At 45.6% G+C, this 20,121-nt stretch overlaps 1 protein-coding gene across 5 annotated transcripts in view; it reads right to left on the bottom strand.

Moving 5' to 3' along the window:
- ptprn2 (protein tyrosine phosphatase receptor type N2) overlaps positions 1–20,121 on the bottom strand; it is a 949,211-nt gene that overhangs the window by 719,431 nt on the left and 209,659 nt on the right. For 4 of the 5 annotated variants that reach the window (XM_048556814.2, XM_059639614.1, XM_059639604.1 and 1 more), the window contains one exon: positions 4,584–4,697. The exons of the other annotated variant lie outside the window; for it this stretch is intronic. In XM_048556814.2, the coding sequence (XP_048412771.1) occupies positions 4,584–4,697 (114 nt within the window). The remainder of the gene's footprint in view (positions 1–4,583; positions 4,698–20,121) is intronic. 5 annotated transcript variants of the gene reach the window in all.

The raw sequence follows: 20,121 nt of genomic DNA, 5'->3' as shown, positions 1-20,121 counted from the left end.
GGTCTGGTAGCATCCGTGAAGGAAAAAACTGAGTTAACGTTTCAGGTCCGGTGACCTCTTCCTCAGAAAAGCAGAGAAGCTAGGCCACAATCCATGATGGCAACGACTTCCCATTCCTGCTCTTCCTTGACGTATTCTGAATGGGAAGTCGGAGCTAGATTCTTCTGTGTTTAAAATGGGCATTAGTTCCCGATAAAATGCTAATCAGATGCCTAACACCTAGCTCAGGTCCTCACAGCTAGACTTTAAATGACAGTATGTGCACTTTGTTCTGTTCCATATGATCCAACCAGTAGTCCTTTAAAGTCACCAAGAAAAGGGAAGTAAAATTGTTTCAGCCCAGACTATCATGGATATCAACCTTCCGACCACTGACTCCATCTGTACTTCTCATTGCCATAGAAAGGCAGCCAACATCATTAAAGACCCTTCCCACCGCGGTTATAATCTCTTCCAACATCTTCCGTCAGGCAGAAGATACAAAAGCTTAAACACACATGCCAACAGGTTCAACTCCAGCTTCTTCCCCGCTGTTATCAGACTCCTGAATGGATCTCTCAATTCTCAAATCTAATGTTGATCTTGCTTTTTGTCCACCTTCTCTAGAATATAGAACATTACAGCACAGTACAGGCCCTTCGGCCCTCGATGTTGAGCCGACTTGTCATACCGATCTCAAGTCCATCTAACCTACACTATTCCATGTACGTCCATATGCTTGTCCAATGACGGCTTAAATGTACCTAAAGTTGGTGAATCTATTACCGTTGCAGGCAAAGCGTTCCATTCCCTCACTACTCTCTGAGTAAAGAAACTACCTCTGACATCTGTCCTATATCTTTCACCCCTCAATTTAAAGCTATGCCCCCTCGTGCTCGCCGTCACCATCCTAGGAAAAAGGCTCTCCCTATCCGCCCTATCTAACCCTCTGATTATTTTATATGTTTCAATTAAGTCACCTCTCAACCTTCTTCTCTCTAATGAAAACAGCCTCAAGTCCCTCAGCCTTTCCTCGTAAGACCTTTCCTCCATACCAGGCAACATCCTAGTAAATCTCCTCTGCACCCTTTCCAAAGCTTCCACATCCTTCTTATAATGCATTGACCAGAACTGTACACAATACTCCAAGTGTGGCCGCACCAGAGTTTTGTACAGCTGCAGCATAACCTCTTGGTTCCGGAACTCGATCCCTCTATTAATAAAAGCTAAAACACTGTATGCCTTCTTAACAGCCCTGTCAACCTGGGTGGCAACTTTCAAGGGTCTGTGTACATGGACACCGAGATCTCTCTGCTCATCTACACTACTAAGAATCTTACCACTAGCCCTGTACTTTGCCTTCTGGTTACTCCTACCAAAGTGCTTCACCTCACACTTGTCTGCATTAAACTCCATTTGCCACCTGTCAGCCCAGCTCTGCAGTTTATCTATGTCTCTCTGCAACCTACAGCATCCTTCGTCACTATCCACAACTCCACCGACCTTAGTGTCATCTGCAAATTTACTAACCCATCCTTCTACGCCCTCATCCAGGTCATTTATAAAAATGACAAACAGCAGTGGACCCAACACCGACCCTTGCGGTACACCACTAGTAACTGGTCTCCAGGATGAACATTTCCCATCAACTACCACCCTCTGTCTTCTTTCAGCAAGCCAATTTCCGATCCAAACTGCTATAACTCCCACAATTCCATTCCTCCGCATTTTGTACAATGGCCTATTGTACAGCACGCAAAACAAAACTTTTCACTGTACTTACGTACAAGTGATAATAATAAATTAAATTAAATCAAATCATGCGTAGCCAACGGAGGGAGGAACACTCGAAGATCCGCACAAACACTGCAACTTCCCCTCACCCCATCACCTAGCTTCTCCCAAATGACCCCTCCATGCACCCGTCCCAAATCGCAGGGAGGGCAGAACTTTCAAAAGGTCTGCTTGATTTGAGACATAGGGGCAGCAAGTAGGCCATTCAGCCTATTAAGTCTGCTCCACTATTGAATGGAATCATGGCTGATCTGATAATTCTCAACTCGACCTTGCTGCCTTTTCCTCCAGCCTTTGATTCCCTTGCACGTTAAGAGGCACTTAAGTCTCACTCCAAGATGTGTGCATACAATCTATGTTCAGGCCCAGCTGCTGCCCTAAAGGAATGTTGGAAGTACTGGCCTTCAGATGAAGTTAGGAACATTATCTCACTGTTCTCAAGGTTGTAAGATATCAAATAGCTTTACTTGGGTACAGAGCAGGATGTTCCTATATTTGTCTGCACTATGACTTTAAGATATCCTAAATAGAGGATATAGTGGTACTTTTTATTCATGACTGGGATGTGGGCGTCTCTGTCTGAGCCAGCATTTATTGCCTATCCTTATTTATATCTCAATGGAATTGTGGGAGAAGGAACCAGTGAGCTACCTGCTTGACCCGCTGTAGATAGACCCACATTGTTGTTAGGGAGACAATTTTAAGATTTTGACATTATCGACATGAAGGACTGATGATGTATTTCCAAGTCAGGATAGTGAGTGGCCCGGAGGGGAATTTGCAGCTGATGGTGTTCCCATGTATCTGCTGCCATTGTCCTTCTAGATGGGAGAAGGCATGGGCTTGGAAGATGCTGTCTCAGATGATTCTTGGAATATAAGACTTGGTGTATAAATGTGATTTCCTTTATTCCGACCTATTTTAGGTTATTTTCAAGCCCCTTCCCTTTCGAGAAACATGCTTTTGTTGCAATTAAAGTGTATTAAAGTAACCCTTTCCCTGGCTCTCTCACCACATGCTCCAAAAGTTCTGTCTGATACCCTCCTCTATTATAATTATACAACAGCATTCCGCATTCCAAAAAGTGATTTGTCATCTCTGAAATTGCATTGAAAGATTTTACGTTTGATGATGTGAATAAATTTGCGCAAAACCTGCTAATGTTACCTGACAAAAGGTACTTTGGATGGAATTCTACCTCTCAAAACGCCTTGTGACACGTCAAAGGGTTTTTTGTCAAAAACGTTGCTCAGCATTAGAAGCCACTCCTGCTTTAGAGCGAACAGTCAGTACTCCTGATTCCTCACCTAAGCATTTTTTGTCAGCACATTCAAGTTGTTTGAAAATCTAAAAAGCTAAGTGATCACAGTTTTGTTTTTGCTGACTGTGTCCAGGTCCAGTTGGATGTGGATGCTTTGGAGAGGGTTCAGAGGAGGTTTACGAGGATGCTGCCTGGACTGGAGGGCTTATCTTATGAAGAAAGGTTGACTGAGCTCGGACTTTTTTCATTGGAGAAAAGGAGGAGGAGAGGGGACCTAATTGAGGTATACAAGATAATGAGAGGCATAGATAGAGTTGACAGCCAGAGACTATTTCCCAGGGCAGAAATGGCTAGCACGAGGGGTCATAGTTTTAAGCTGGTTGGAGGAAAGTATAGAGGGGGTGTCAGAGGCGGGTTCTTTACACAGAGAGTTGTGAGAGCATGGAATGCGTTGCCAGCAGCAGTTGTAGAAGCAAGGTCATTGGGGTCATTTAAGAGACTGCTGGACATGCATATGGTCACAGAAATTTGAGGGTGCATACATGAGGATCAATGGTCGGCACAACATTGTGGGCTGAAGGGCCTGTTCTGTGCTGTACTGTTCTATGTTCTATGAGACTCACTCCTTACGAGGACAGATGACTCGATCTTCAGGTGCTGTTGACTGGGTTTTCTGGGCCAACAGATCAGTGACTGGTCTGACAGCATTTGTGTTTCACACTAAGATGCCAGTTACTCAGCTCATAAACAACCAATTTACCTGTCAAGGAGCATGCAAATTCAAAAGACCCACAAAGTATTAGTTACTGGGAAAGTCTGACTGCACAGATTACTTAGAGCGCTGAGAAAAATTCTAAAGCCAATTCAAATGTCTTTTGAGATAATGGGAACTGCAGATGCTGGAGAATCCAAGATAACAAAGTGTGAAGCTGGATGAACACAGCAGGCCAAGCAGCATCTTAGGAGCACAAAAGCTGATGTTTCGGGCCTAGACCCTTCATCAGAGAGAGGGGGATGGGGTGAGGGTTCCGGAATAAATAGGGAGAGAGGGGGAGGCGGACCGAAGATGGAGAGAAAAGAAGATAGGTGGAGAGGAGAGTACAGGTGGGGAGGTAGGGAGGGGATAGGTCAGTCCAGGGAAGACGGACAGGTCAAGGAGGTGGGATGAGGTTAGTAGGTAGGAGATGGAGGTGCGGCTTGGGGTGGGAGGAAGGGATGGGTGGGAGGAAGAACAGGTTAGGGAGGCAGAGACAGGTTGGACTGGTTTTGGGATGCAGTGGGTGGAGGGGAAAAGCTGGGCTGGTTGTGTGGTGCAGTGGGGGGAGGGGACGAACTGGGCTGGTTTTGGGATGCGGTGGGGGAAGGGGAGATTTTGAAGCTGGTGAAGTCCACATTGATTTATTCCAGAACCCTCACCCCATCCCCCTCTCTGATGAAGGGTCTAGGCCCGAAACGTCAGCTTTTATGCTCCTGAGATGCTGCTGGGCCTGCTGTGTTCATCCAGCCTCACATTTTATTATTTTGTAAAACTGTCTTATTTATTGTGTACCTCTGAGGGACAGTTCGTGGAGGATAGTCTGGAGGTGCTGAAGATCGGCCGGCGAAACTTCGTATTTATCTACGTCTATCACCGTGTCCAGCTGACACCTCCCGAATATTCCATCTGCAAAACAACATGAAGATTCCTGAATAATTATTCAAAAGTCTGAAAAGCTCTCGACATGAACGTTGCTGCGAAAAAACATCCTGGGGGTAGTGGACGGAAACACATTCACTCCGGCACACAAACTTCACAATCTCTTGGCATGCAGAGATGGACCTTTCCTGTGATGGTCTACAATCTCTTCGACAATTAGAGAAAGAATGAACAAAGTCATGATAGCACTTTATTTGACATTGCTGTGCTACGCTATGTTTGCATGAGACATTAAACATGACCAGAATCATTAAGCAGCTACAGCTCCGAGGGCAGCCCTTCAGGCTGTGGTGTTTGTGCGAGCTCTCTCTCTAGAAGAACAACTCAGTTGGCTTCACCAATCCTCCTCCAGCCCTTTCCCCACAGACCTGTAAAAGATTTTCACAGCAGGCAATTAGCCAATTGTCTTCTGAAGGCCTCAAGTCAATCTGCCCCAACCACACTTACGGGCGCTGAATTACAATTTTTTTCCTGTATTCATTCATGGGATGAGGGCATCGCTGACCAGGCAGCATTTGTTGCCCATGCCTAATTGGTCAGAGGGCAGTTAAAAGTCACCCACATTGCTGTGGGTCTGGAGTCACGTGTAGGCCAGATCAAGTACGGAAGGCAGTTTCCCTTCCACAAGGACATTAGTGAACCAGTTGGGTTTTTTCCCCACAATTGACAATTGATTCACGGTCATCATTAGATTGTTAATTCCAGATATTTACTGAACTCAAATTCCACCAAATGCTGTGGTAGGATTCAAACGCAGGTCCCCAGAACATCACCTGGGTCTCAGGATTAACAGTCCAGCGATAATCCCTCTAGGCCATTGCCTTCCCTATAATTCTAACTGCACACTCTGTTAGAAGGTTTATTTCCCTTCTCATTACCATTGTATCTTTTGCTACACACTTTGGGTCAGTGCCCTCTGGTTTCAGATCCTTTTACCAACAGAAATGATGTCTCCTTCCCAAGTCGGTTTGGAGCTCCTCATGACTTGGAAAACCTTTAATGGATATCCTCTTCATCATCCATTCTCCAAGGATCGAACATTAATCATGTAAAATTGAATTAGCCATTGGGTATATGGATTATTTGATTATCGACATGCTCATCACAAAGTCAAATACAAATCAGTTATGAATTTCTTGCTTCATGATCCACAAGCAAGGACAGTACTGGGATGCAAATTGTGTTTCATTGCTCCATCTCTTCTTCCTTAGCTATGAAAGACTATAAACACTGGAAATCAGAAACAAGAGAAAATGCCAGAATGTTCAGTGGCTCAGGCGACATTTATGGAGAAACGAAGTTAACACATCAGGTCAATTTTGTTGAGATAACAAGGTGTAGAGCTGGATAAACACAGCAGACCAAGCAGCACCAGAGGAGCAGAAAAGCTGACGTTTCGGGCCTAGACCCTTCAATGTTATTGTACTGGTTTATTATCAAACAATGTGAATAGCTATTCAAAATGATGTCTGCACGATTGAGAAAACTATGAGATGCAGTATGAAATAAAGCAGAAACAGTGCTGTTGGAGGTGTGCAGCAGACTAACTGTGTGCAACAACACAGTATCGAAAAATTCTGAGCAAAAGGAAAAGACCTGCATTCATTTGCAGTATTTCATAATCTCAGAATACAGGGTGTCCCCAATTTACAACGTTAAAATGCTCATACTTACAAATGTGATCGTATACAACAGTGTAATTTCAGAGGTCTGATATATGACCCTTTCTTCTAATTATGAATGACTCCATAAACCCGTAAGAAATAAGAAGAGGCATACACCCTTCAGCTCCTCGAGCCTGTACCACCATTCAAGAGGATCGTGTCTGATCTGACATTCCTCACATCCACTTTCCAGCTGTTTCCCCATAACCCGTTATTCCTTGGCTGATCAAGAATCTATCTATCTCAGCCTTAAATATACACAAGGACTCTGCCCTTCACAGCTCTCTGTGGCAGAATTTCAAAGACTAACAAGCCTCTGAGAAAATAAATTCCTCCTCACCTCAATCATAAATTGGTGCCCCTTTATTCTGAGGATGATGCCGTCTGGTCCTAGACTCTCCCACGAGGGCAAATGCTCTTCTAGCATTTTCCCTGTCAAGCCCCTAAAAAAATCCAACGTTTCACCTCTCATTCTTCTAAACTCTAGTGAGTAGTGTCCTACATTGTTTATCCTTTACAAATGAGACAATCCTTCCATAACAATGGTCGTCTTTATGAACCTTCCCTGAACTGCCTCCAATGAAATGATACCTTAGATAGGGGCTACTCCAGATGTGGTCTCACCAGCACCTTCCATCACTGCAATAACAGTTCTCTTCTCTTATACTCCAACCTCCTTGAAATAAGGGCCAATTAACTTTCCTGCTTACCTGCTACACCTTCATACTAGTTTTCAAAGTTTCGTACTCAAGTACCCGCAAGTCCCTTTGCATCTGCTTATTGTCATTGCTGTTAATCTATCCACCCAATTCAGCTAACGCTATCCCCAACTCATTGACATTCACTTTATTTAAATTAAACAACAGTTGTTTCTGATCCAAGTTTCTCACTCTCATGCTGAATATTAAGTTCTATTGTGATATGAACATCACTTGCAAGGGCAGCTTTTACTTGAAAGTCATTATTAAACCTATCTATTGCCTATTACCAGATGCTCACTGGTTGGCTCCTTTACATTATCCTCTGGCTTGCATATAAATCACCTTGCAGTTGGACTCCAGAGTGGGACCCATCTGCAACACATGGATTGCCTGTATCCCAATGGACTTTGCAATCCATAAAGCATTTTTGAAGTCACATCATCATTGTTATATAGGTACAGTGATTGTCAATCTGTATTCAGCAAGCTCCAAGGCACAATAGCATAGCGTCACTGCCCAGGTAACCTTAGACTTAGAATCCCTACAGTGTGGAAACAGGCCCTTCAGCCCAATAAGTCCACACCAACCGTCAGGGCATCCCACCCTGACCCATACTGCTATAACCCACCTAATCTACACATCCCTGAACACTACGGGCAATTTAACATAGCCAATCCACCTAATCTACACATCTTAGGCCTGTGGGAGAAAATCCACGCTGACACGGGGAGAACGTGCAAACTCCATACAGACCGTCACCCCGAGGGTGGAATCGAACCCGGGTCCCTGGTGCTGTGAAAGGCAGCAGTGCTAGCCACTGAGCCACCGTGCCGCCCCAATGTTTATATGATTTTGTTTGAGGAATAAATATTGGCTTGTGAACCACTAATGATAGGAAAGCGATTATATTTGATGAAGACTATAAGAAGCCAACAGCTTGGATTGTATTCCAGCTGAGGCAGTCAAAGCTGGTCTTACACCACATCAACAGGAAACTGCCAGGTCAACAGGGTTCCCCGCTGGGTCCGTGCTGAGGCCAAAGTCTGAGTCCACACTGAGGCAGGGAGATCATGATGTCATCGAGGAAAAAGAGAGACAGAGAAAAACACGAGGGAAGAAAAAAAGGAAAAGAAACGGGCAGAGTGGATGACCTCCCGGTGAAGCATCCTAATCCACTGCTATCTTGGATCTTGGCTGTTCAACACCACCGTCTGAACAGCCACCAGGGGTGGTCAATGAATGGCAGCTGAGGGCAGTGATCGACACATCTCATGAATGAATAAAAGAACGGCCAAAGGGCTTTTCCTCAAATCAAGTCCACAGGCACTTATGCTACAGATAGGCCCACCCCTCTAACCCTTTTCCCTCATCACCAACTCAATCACCTCCACCACCCTCCTGCCACCTCTCCCCGACTGCCACCCATGACTTGAGCAGTCCACGACCAAATGTAAAAGACATGGAAAATATCCAGGCTTGAGCTGATGAATGGCATGTAATACTCATGCTAGACAAATACCAGACAGTGACCATCTCCATCACAAAAGAATCTGATCATTAGCATTTGACATCCAATGTTATCATCATCACTGAATCCGTCACTATCCCCCAGGGTTACCATTGACTAGGAATGGGACTAGACTAATTATATACAGTGGCTACAAGAGCAGGTCAGAGGCTAGGAATCTTGCAGCGAGTATCTCAACTGCTGACTCTACAAAGCCTGTCTATTATCAACAAGGCACAAGTCAAGTATGTGATGGAATACTCCCCAACTGCTTCTCCCTTGGGTGAGTTCTCCACTTCAACAACACTCCAGAAGCTCGACACCATCCAGGACAAAGCAGCCCACTTGATTGGCACTACACCCACAAGGGGTGGCACAGTGGTTAGCCCTGCTGTCTCACAATGCCAGGGGCCCAGCTTTGAGTCCACCCTCGGGCGACTGGCTGAGTGAAGCCTGCACATTGTCTGTGTGGGTTTCCTCCGGTTGCTCTGGTTTCCTCCCACAGTCCAAAAGTGTGCAGCCCATGTGGATCAGTCAAACTAAATTGCCCATAGTGTTCAGGAATGTGTAGATTAGGTGGGTTAGGTGGATGGGTCAGGGTCGATGTGGACTTGTTGGGCCGAAGGGCCAGTTTCCACACTGTAGGGATTCTATTCTAAGTATCTGCTCCTAATACCACTGACGCTCAGTAGCAGCAGTGTGTACTATCCACAAGGTTCACTAAGGCTCCTTGGACAGCACCTTCCAAATCCACAAATGCTTCCATCCCAAGAGCAGCAGACACATGGGACCACCACCCGTGAGTTCCTCTTCAAGTCTGACTTGGGAATATACTGCCGTTCCTTCAGCAAGGCTCAGTCAAGATCCTGGAGCTCCCTTCCTAACAGCATTGTGGAGGTACGTACTTCAAATAGATTACAGCAGCTCCAGAAGGCAGATCACCACCACCTCCTCAAGGGCAATGAGGGATGGTCAAGAAATGCTCTCCCAGCCAGCAACATCACTTCCAGTGAGTGAGTAACAAAAAAATGTGCTCGCTGACCTGTCACTGCAATGCAGAAGTGTGACAACAAATGTACCCAGCTCGAGAACCAAATCACGCCATAGAATCATTCCAGACATTTCCCTCTTCTCCAAGGCAGGGACAATTCTGACATACATTCTCCTGAATCACCCACTCTCTGTGTCTGAGGAAATCCTCGGAGAAAAGCAAGCTTTTAGTTTACCGTACAGGAAGGATGTTATTAAACTGGGAAGGGTGCAAAAAAGACTTACAAAGGTCTTACCAAGGCTGCAGGCTTTGAGTTACAAGGAAACATTGAATAGGCTGGGGCTATTTTCCCGGAGCGTCGGAGGCTGATGGGTGGCCTTATAGAGGTTTATAAAATAATTAGGGGCATGGATAGGTTGAATAGCTAGTTCAGCTAAGGAAACCTGGTTGTCATGGACAAGTTGGGTCAAAAGGCCTGTTTCTGTGTTACTCCACGCCTCTATGTTTTAATGACCTGTCAACGTAATTCATCTAGAGTTTCTTTCTGTGAGGCCTAGCGTGTTTTCTCACACTGTTGTCCTAAACCCATCTCAATAATTATCAACCTCACACCTATGACGCCCATCTCATCGGATGCCAGCCTGATGCACGCATTCGCTGGAGCCAGTTCTTGTCACTACTGGGATATCCCAGAATTCCTGGTGCTGATGCCACCTCCAGAAGGCCACAGTGCAACACTGCAATGCTGTAACCCTAACCCCACACCTGCTCAGATGATCCTTTATCCAGCTTCAATTTGGCAGCACATATTGGCGAGCACTTCACTGCAGTCGGCGCAGTGGGTCAAGGAAGAAATTCTACAAGTCGCTGGCACTCCAAGGCCTGTCAAGTGAAGGCAGCTGCTCAGTCCCAGGCAGACATGGTGGTGTCTGCAGTAAGGGATGCCACAAGACCCCTGGGGCATCAAAGTGGCTCAGTGTTTAGCACTGCTCCCTCACAGTGCCAGGGATCTGGGTTCAATTTCACCCTCAGACAACTGTCTGTGTAGAGTCTGCACATTCTCCTTGTGTCTGCACGGGTCTCCTCCCGGTGCTGTGGTTTCCTCCCACAGTCCAAAGTTGTGCAGGCTAGGCAGATTGGTTGTGCTAAGTTGCCCGTGGTGTTCAGGGATGTGTAGATTTGGTGGGTTAGACATGGGAAATGCAGGGACAGGGCAAGGGAATAGATCTGGGTGGGATGTTTTTCAGAGGTTTGGTGTGGACTTGTTGGGGCTGAATGGCTTGTTTGCATACTGTAGGGATTCTACATCCTAAGAACGCAGAACAGACAGAGGAGCTGCAATCAGGTCTATACAGTGGCCAGTCTAGTGCAATAGCTACAGGAATGCAGTGTCACTATGGCAACTCTGCTACCTCTGGTATCCAATCAACTTACAGCCTCCATGGACAGGTTGGTGGTTTGGAACTCCAGGTCCACAGTCCCACTCTGGATCCAAACACCCTTGGGGACTGCTTTGCAGAACAACTACACTCAGTTGGCAATAAACAACTGCACCTCCCAGTTGCGAACCATTTTAACTCCCCCTCCCATTCCTTAGATGACATGTCCATCATGGGCCTCCTGCAGTGCCACAATGATGCCACCCGAAGGTTGCAGGAACAGCAACTCATATTCCACTTGGGAACCCTGCAGCCCAATGGTATCAATGTGGGTTTCACAAGCTTCAAAATCTCCCCCTCCCCCCACTGCATCCCAAAACCAGCCCAACTCATCCCTGCCTCCCTAACCTGTTCTTTCTCTCGCCTATTCCCTCCTCCCACCTCAAGCCACACCTCCATTTCCTGTCTACTAACCTCATCCTACCCCCTTGACCTGCCCGTTCTCCCCGGACTTACCTATCCCCTCCCTACCTCCCCACCTATACTCTCCTCTACAGGCTCCATCCCTGCCCCTTTAACTTGTCTGTCTCCTCTCCACCTATCTTCTCCTCCATCCATCTTCAATCCACCACCCCTTCTGTCCCTATTTATTTCAGAACCCTCTCCCCATCCCCCTTTTCTGATGAAGGGTCTAGGCCCGAAACGTCAGCTTTTGTGCTCCTGAGATGCTGCTTGGCCTGCTGTGTTCATCCAGCTCCACACTTTGTTAACCCTACAACAGGTAGTAGTTAGTGTCTGCAAGGGGGGAAAACTGGGATATTTGAGCCTTCCACATGCTCCTTCTGCTTGTACTTGGCTCCACCAGGGCCTGCTGGCGATGCTGAAGATGGCTGGCAGCTTCACCAAGGCCATTCCACAGGTGTTGGAAGTCATTCCTGTGGGTGGCTGGGGACAGTGCCTTTTTTCAGGGAGATCTTTGAGAATGTCCTGGAGAGGGTCATCTTCTCTGTACTTCTGATTGCTGTGACAAAGCTCGAGTCAGTTTGTTTCAGAAGTCTCCCATCAGGCATGCAAACACTGTGGCCCATGCTCCACTGCTGACTGATCATAGCCAACGCCTCGATACGGGGTAAGTGGGGGCGCCCATACTGCAGCAAATATCCTTCCGTTCAATATGCCGGAGGTCTCACTGGTGATTATTTTTCCAGGGATTTCAGGTACCTGTTGTACATGGTCCATCTACAAGTTCGCTGACGACACCACTGTAGTGGGACAGATGTCTAACAATGACAAGTCAAACTACAGAAGGGAGACAGAGGGCTTGGTGACATGGTGCACTGATAACAACTTCTGTCCCAATGCTGGCAAAACTAAACAACTGATCGTCCACTTCAGAAAGAAAGGAGGACAACATGCCCCCACTTACATTAACGGAGCTGAGGTTGAGTGGGTGGACAGCATCAAGTTCCCCTGAGTGACGATAACCAACAGCCTGTCCTGGGCTTCCCACGTAGATGCAACGGTCAAGAAGGCACAACAATGCCTCCTCTTCCTCAGGCAGCTCAGGAAAGTTGGCATGGCCAGAAGGTCCCACACCACCTTCTATGCATGCACCTTTGGAAGTATACCATCCTGGTATGGCAAATGCTCTCCCCAGGACCATCTGAAACTACACAAGGTTGTGTGCACAGTCCTGACCATCACGAAAGCCAACCTTCCATCAATGGATTCTGTTCAAGTGGCTCACCTCCAAGGAAAGCCGACCAACATCATCAAAGACCCATCGCACCCTGGTAATGGCCTCCCACAACCTCTTCCATCAGACAGAAGATACAGAAGCCTGAACACATGCACAAGCAGGTTCAGGAACAGCATCTTCCCAGCCATTATCAGACAGCTGAATGGACTCTCGCCTCAAACAATGTAACCTGCGATGTAACCTGTATGCCTCTAAGTCTTTTTGATCTGTACATCCTTTGCTTGCAGCGATATGCCTGTATCACTCTTAAACAAAGCTTTTCACTGTATTTCGGTACGGACGCTGATAAAATCACTCAGTCAATTAATCAACTATGGCTCCGACACATACAGCAAGGAAATTGAGGTTGCTGCCTGGTAGACCGAGCCTGGTAGTGGGTGTTAAGTTCCTTTACAACAAACACTCCACCCCTTCAATGGCTAAAATGTACACTGGCATGCGGGGCAATGTTTGTCATCGATGTCAGCCTTTGCTCAGTGGAGGTTCCCGAGGAATGAGATTTGATGCACATTTCCCAGTGGCTCACTATGGATGCTGATTTTCATGGAATCATGTTGAGTTGTGGGAGCAGGATGTCAGAACACCTTTGTCATCCATAACTTTAAGCCCATTCCCTTATCCATCTTCTTGAGTGCACCCACGATTGTTTGCAGTGACTGCAGCTCGACGAGAGGTTATGGTGGTCTCGGTTCCCGACTGGACGCAATGTAGGTTGAACAGTCTCCCACTCGACCTGTAACCAGCAGGAAGCTTCAGAGATATGACGTGGAGCGATTTCAGTGACAAAGAAGATGGAGAGCATCGGTGTGATAACAAAGCCTTGCTTTAACTTCCCACAGATTGGGTCTGTAGTGAACCGCCTGGTGAGGATCATGGCTTGCAAGGTGCAGCCAGCACAGAATGGTGACGAATTTCTGCGGGCACCCAAATTTAGGAAGAACTCTCCATAACCGCTCTTGGTTGACGCTGAAGCTGCTCTTACTGAGCTCTGATCCTCACTTACTGCTTGCTCTGTGGTGCTGAAGTGCTTTGAAACCTGGACTGTGTTATCAGCAACACACATGTGCACAAGAGAAATCCCAGCAGCAACGCCTCTGCTAAATTTCCTGGATTCCATGGCAGGGCAGTCAAACAGACAGGTTGCAGAGGAGATTTACTAAGATGTTGCCTGGTATGGAGGGAAGGTCTTACGAGGAAAGGCTGAGGGACTTGAGGCTGTTTTCGTTAGAGAGAAGAAGGTTGAGAGGTGACTTAATTGAGACATATAAAATAATCAGAGGGTTAGATAGGGAGGATAGGGAAAGCCTTTTTCCTAGGATGGTGACGGCTAGCACGAGGGGGCATTGCTTTAAATTGAGGGGTGAAAGATATAGGACAGATGTCAGAGGTAGTTTCTTTACTCAGAGAGTAGTAAGGGAATGGAACGCTTTGCCTGCAACGGTAGTAGATTCACCAACTTTAGGTACATTTAAGTCGTCATTGGATAAGCATATGGACGTACATGGAATAGTGTAGGTTAGATGACTTCAGATCGATATGACAGGTCAGCACAACATCGAGGGCTGAAGGGCCTGTACTGTGCTGTAATGTTCTATGTTCTACGTTCTATAGGTCCACAACATGGAGACCAAACATTTGCAAAGTCAACTTTGCAGGACTGCATTTGTCCAAATGGCTGAATAAGAGTCTCGCTCACCCAGTCCAGGTTCTCTTTAACTTTCAAATGGCTGACATTTCAGGGCAGGACAGAAAGGGCTACGAAGCTGACCGGTGATGTGCAACATAATTAAAGATGCTTTCACTGGAGCCCCTTGGTGGAAATTTGGTCCCGTTTAACAGGTGGGTGTGGAGGCAGCAGAGAGAGGAGCAAATAAATCACTGCCAACAGAAGAGACTCCGGATAATCCGAAAGGGGGAACAGAATGAAAAGTGGATGGAAGACCTTCAAAACAGTAATGATCAGTATAAAATGGTGTAGGCCTTGATTAGTCAAACTCAGCAAAGGCAGACACAACTAATTTCACAGAATTCAAACAGGCCGTTTGGCCCAACAAGTCCACACTGACCCTCCCACCCAGACCTATTCCCCTGTTCCTGTATTTCCCCTGTCTAACCCACCTAATCTAAACATCTGTCGACATGATGAGCATTTTAGCATGGGCAGTACACCCAACCTACACACTATGGGTACTTTAGCACAGCCAATCCATCTAACCTGCACATCTTGGACTGTGGGAGGAAACCAGGGCACCGGAGGAAACCCACGCAGACACAGGGAGAATGTGCAAACTCCGCACAGACAGTCACCCAAGGCTGGGATTGAACCTGGGTCCCTGGCACTGTGAGGCAGCAGTGCTAACCACTGAGCCACCATCCCTCCCTTGAATCTCTGCAAGAGATCTCTGATGAAGGGTCTAGGCCCGAAACGTCAGCTTTTGTGCTCCTGAGATGCTGCTTGGCCCGATGTGTTCATCCAGCTTCACACTTCGTTATCTTGGATTCTCCAGCATCTGCAGTTCCCATTATCTCTCTCCATTAAAAAGACTGCTCTTTCCTCTTTTTCATTCAATGACACAACTCAATGAGGGTGTGGCTTTCAATGGCTGTCCTGTGCTTTCTGACATCTGAAAGGCACTATATTAATGCAAATCATTTCTTTCCTGATGATTATTAATAACTGAGATGAGTCTGCATTTGGTCCCAGCAGTGACAGATTAATGCACTAACAGCCTGTTGTTATTCAGCTTTTTTCATTTTGTATGCATTAGATAACACTAACCTTTCAACAAAGTAACATTTATATATGAGCAATAAAGAAATGTTGGAAATGTTCAGTTAGACAGCATTCTTCAAGAGAGGAACAGAGCCACCTGACCTTTCAGGTAACCTGTCTCTTTGACCTTAACTTCTTCTTTGAAGACATTCCATAAAATATGTCTCTTTGGCCAAGATATTGACCATGTGCCATACTAATGCCTTATGTGGTTCTGCATCTAATTTTACTTTATTTCATCTCCTGTGACAGCCTTACATTAACGTTGTTGTTGCTGTTTTGAGATTTTCAACATCTACAACCATTTAGTTTTATGTTATGCATTTTGTCTTTGCCCATCATCAGAAATCCTAATTTGGCTGTACAAATCTACTGTAATTATGAACAAAAACAAAGTTGCTGGAAAAGCTCAGCAAGTCTGGCAGCATCTGTGGAGGAGAAAACAGAGTTAACATTTTGGGTTAACTCAGTTCTGAGGAACAATCACCGGACCCGAAATGTTAACTCTGTTTTCTCTTCCACAGATGCTGCCAGACCTGCTGAGTTTTTCCAGCAACTTTGTTTTTGTTCCTGATTTACAGCATCCGCAGTTTTTTTGTTTTTTATTTTCTACCGTAATTATAATTGACTGAAATCAATGTAACTTTATACTGAATTTTGAGACTTAGTGGTGAATCAGATATTTAACAATGTCACTCAAAAGTAAACAAAAGCACTTTGTATTCAAAAGGACACATCACATAATTATTATGTCCTTTTCTAGATGGGTGCATGCAAGTTCCTGTCTGGATTGCAAAACATCAGTTGCATGCAAAAACTATCAGCAAAAGAGCTCCATTCATTAAGGTTAATAGCTGCAAAACAAATTATGCATTGTATTAAGGAATCAAAACGCTTAAATGCTGTTGATTTGCCACATAAAAAGTCTGAGCAACTCAGCTAAAATGATTCATTTTAATTAATTCACATTGTACGGGCATTACTGGCTAGGCCAGTATTTATTGCCCTTGGGGTAGTTAAGAGTCAGCCACATTGCTGTGGTCTGGAGTCATATGTGGGCCAAACCAGGAAAGGATGGCAGTTTTCTTCCCAAAAGGGCATTAGTGAACTAGACGGGTTTTACTCCACAACTCCTAACCCCAGATTTTTACTGAATTCAAATTCTACTATCTGGCATGGCAGGATCTAAACCTGGATCCCCAATGACTTTTCCCCAGGGCAGGATTGACTGCCACGAGGGGTCATAGTTTTAAGGTGTTAGGAGGAAGGTATAGAGGAGACGTCAGAGGGAGGTTCTTCACCCAGTGAGTTGTGAGTGCATGGAATAGTTTACCAGTGGTAGTCGTGGAAGCAGAGTCATTAGTGACATTTAAGCGACTGCTGCTCATGCACATGGACAGCAGTGAATTGAGGGGAATGTAGGTTAGGTTATTTTATTTTTGGATTAGGATTATTCCACGGCACAACATCTTGGGCCAGAGGGCCTGTACTGTGCTGTACTTTTCTATGTATTATTGAGGTCTCTGAATGAATAGTCCAGTGATAATACCACTTGGCCATCACCTCCCCCAGTAGCAGGGGTAGTTCAGTTGAACACTCCCCCCTAAAGTAGAGAAAAGAAGAAGATTCCCTAACCAAAGTGTTAACATACCTCTTCCCATAACAGATGCTATCCGCTGCTTTCATTTTTGAAACTGTATCTTAGGTCACAGAATGAGAGGACTTGGAATTAATGTGTAGCCATCGAGCCCACTCCTTAGTCAACAGCTCAGGGTGAAAATCCATAGCTCGTCTGGAACTGAGTCTTGCAGGCCAACAAAGGAAGAAAGACCTTTATATAGCACCTTTCCCAACACGAGGCCTTCGCAAGCACTTTTCAACAAATGACACATCTTTGAAGTATAGTCACGATAAGAAACGCATGGGTCAAACTTGTGTACAGTAGGTTCCCAACACCAGCGCTGCGACCATGACTAGTTAATTTGTTTCTGTAACGTTGAGTTATAATCATTAGACATAATAACTCTCCCTTTCTTCTTCAATACTGTGCTGTAGATTTTTTATCTCTACCCAAGCAGACAAAGGCTGAGTCTCATTTTAAGAGGGGCCGAGTTCATTCGCTATTTTATTCTGAATGAGCCAATCTCTGTTAAGCTGATGGTGGGCACAGAGCTATAACGTCCCTTGACACCCTGATGCAGAGATGTGGGAAGTCATAAAATCACACAGTTCCTTCTCTCAGTTCTGAGGCAATGAACTCTACCATAAAAACATGCTCGTACGTTTGGAAAAGACAAAACCCGGGGCTTCAGCTGTGTTGTTCCTGAACAGCCTGACAACACTTCAGCTCTCAGCCGCATGTTAGAGACAGCAAAGTGAATACAGGGCCAGAGGGGAGGTGACAACTGTGTAGCATTTCTTTGTGGTGTCAGGACACAATTAAAAACCGTACATTGGTTCAATGTGGTTGGGGGTTAGAAAAACAAACACAACACGATGGAGTGACATTCGGTGTACAGGTCCAGGACACACAATCCAGCTGTGGAAACGTTAAAATTGTCCAATATCCGGATATTTTTGTCTCAGGGTTTTGCTCAATAATTGTGACATTTATATAATTTGCCTTGCTCTCATTGAACAGCAGAGCAGGTTTGAGGGGCCAAATGGCCCACACCCATTTCTGTTTCTAGTGCTGTTAAATAACTTGTGCCTCTAGTGCCAGCATTCGGCAGTTGTCCTGGGCTGCACTCTACGTCATCTGACTCATTCACAGCATAGTCAATCGCACCTTTCACAGAAAATATGTGATTTACAGACAACTGAGGAATTTATTGTGGATTGACATCATGCCTCTATGAGTTTGGCAAACAGAAATTCAATATCCAGCACAGTCTCAGTGCCCAAGGGTGCTATCTTTTGGACATTGGGCCTGCGTTTAGCTCTGGCATTCTGCATGAAATTCACAATAGGTAAACTTCCACAGCCAAGCAATTTTGCTTCGTGGCTGGTGTCTGCTCAATCATTTCTGAAAGGTTTAAAATAAGAGAATGAGATTACGTTAACTAATTTCAGCACAGCATGAACGTGGCATGATGATAGCTGAAGATGAAGACAGGTGAGAGCTAGGGTCAGTGAAAATTATCACCATATCCCTTGGTATGTTAATATCCAGAAATCCACGGTTCTCAGTCTTAAGTATATGCAATGTCTGAGCCTCCACAGCCTTCTGGGGTACAGGATTCTCAAGGTCCACCAAACTCCATGCCACGAAATTCCTCCTTATCAATGAGGACTAAACAGTCAACCCCCAAAATTTGAGAGTGTGCACCCCCCCGCCCCACCACCACCCATGCTAGACCACCTCCAGCCAGGGGCAACATCTGTTCTACATCCGTCTGTTAAGCCCTTTAAATTAAGACACTGAGCTGCGGTGCTGGTGAACGTAGAATATTCATTTAACGAGTTTTGAGAAGATTTGTAGCTCAGGTTGAGGTTCTGGATGTGAGTTTGCTCGCTGAGCTGGAAGGTTAGTTTTCAGACGTTTCGTCACCATTCTAGGTAACATCATCAGTGAGCCTCCGACGAAGCGCTGGTGTTATGTCCCGCTTTCTATTTATCTGGTTAGGTTTCCTTGGGTTGGTGATGTCATTTCCTGCGTTGGTGATGTCATTTCCTGTTCTTTTTCTCAGAGGATGGTAGATTGGCTCCAAGTCAATGTGTTTGTTGATGGAATTCCGGTTGGAATGCCATGCTTCTAGGAATTCTCGTGCATGTCTCTGTTTGGCTTGTCCTAGGATGGATGTGTTGTCCCAATCAAAGTGGTGTCCTTCCTCATCTGTATGTAAGGATACTAGTGATAGTGGGTCATGTCGTTTTGTGGCTAGTTGATGTTCATGTATCCTGGTGGCTAGCTTTCTGCCTGTTTGTCCAATGTAGTGTTTGTCACAGTTCTTGCAAGGTATTTTGTAGATGACGTTCGTTTTATTTGTTGCCTGTATAGGGTCTTTTAAGTTCATTAGCTGCTGTTTTAGCGTGTTGGTGGGTTTGTGGGCTACCCTGATGCCAAGAGGTCCGAGTAGTCTGGCAGTCATTTCGGAAATGTCTTTGATGTAGGGGAGAGTGGGTATGGTTTCTGAGCCCGTTTTGTCTGTCTGTTTGGGTTTGTTGCTGAGAAATCGGCGGACTGTGTTCATAGGGTACCCATTCTTTTTGAATACGCTGTATAGGTGATTTTCCTCTGCTCTGCAAAGTTCCTTTGTGCTGCAGTGTGTGGTGGCTCGTTGGAATAATGTTCTAATGCAGCTTCGCTTGTGGGTGTTGGGATGGTTGCTCCTGTAGTTCAGTATTTGGTCCGTATGTGTTGTTTTCCTGTAGACGCTGGTTTGAAGTTCCCCATTGACTGTTTGCTCTACTGTGACATCTAGGAATGGCAGTTTGTTGTTGTTTTCCTCCTCTTTTGTGAATGTTATGCCAGTAAAGGGTATTATTGATGGTCTTGAAGGTTTCCTCTAATTTGTTTTGTTTAGTGATGACAAAGGTGTCATCCACATAGCGGACCCAAAGTTTGGGTTGGATGATTGGCAGAGCTGTTTGTTTGAGTAACACCAGCGCTTCACT

Source organism: Stegostoma tigrinum, chromosome 2 (genome assembly GCF_030684315.1).
Source record: "Stegostoma tigrinum isolate sSteTig4 chromosome 2, sSteTig4.hap1, whole genome shotgun sequence".
Lineage (NCBI taxonomy): Eukaryota > Metazoa > Chordata > Chondrichthyes > Orectolobiformes > Stegostomatidae > Stegostoma > Stegostoma tigrinum.
Note: the sequence above shows the minus strand (reverse complement) of the source record. Positions and strands in the feature narration are given on the sequence as shown.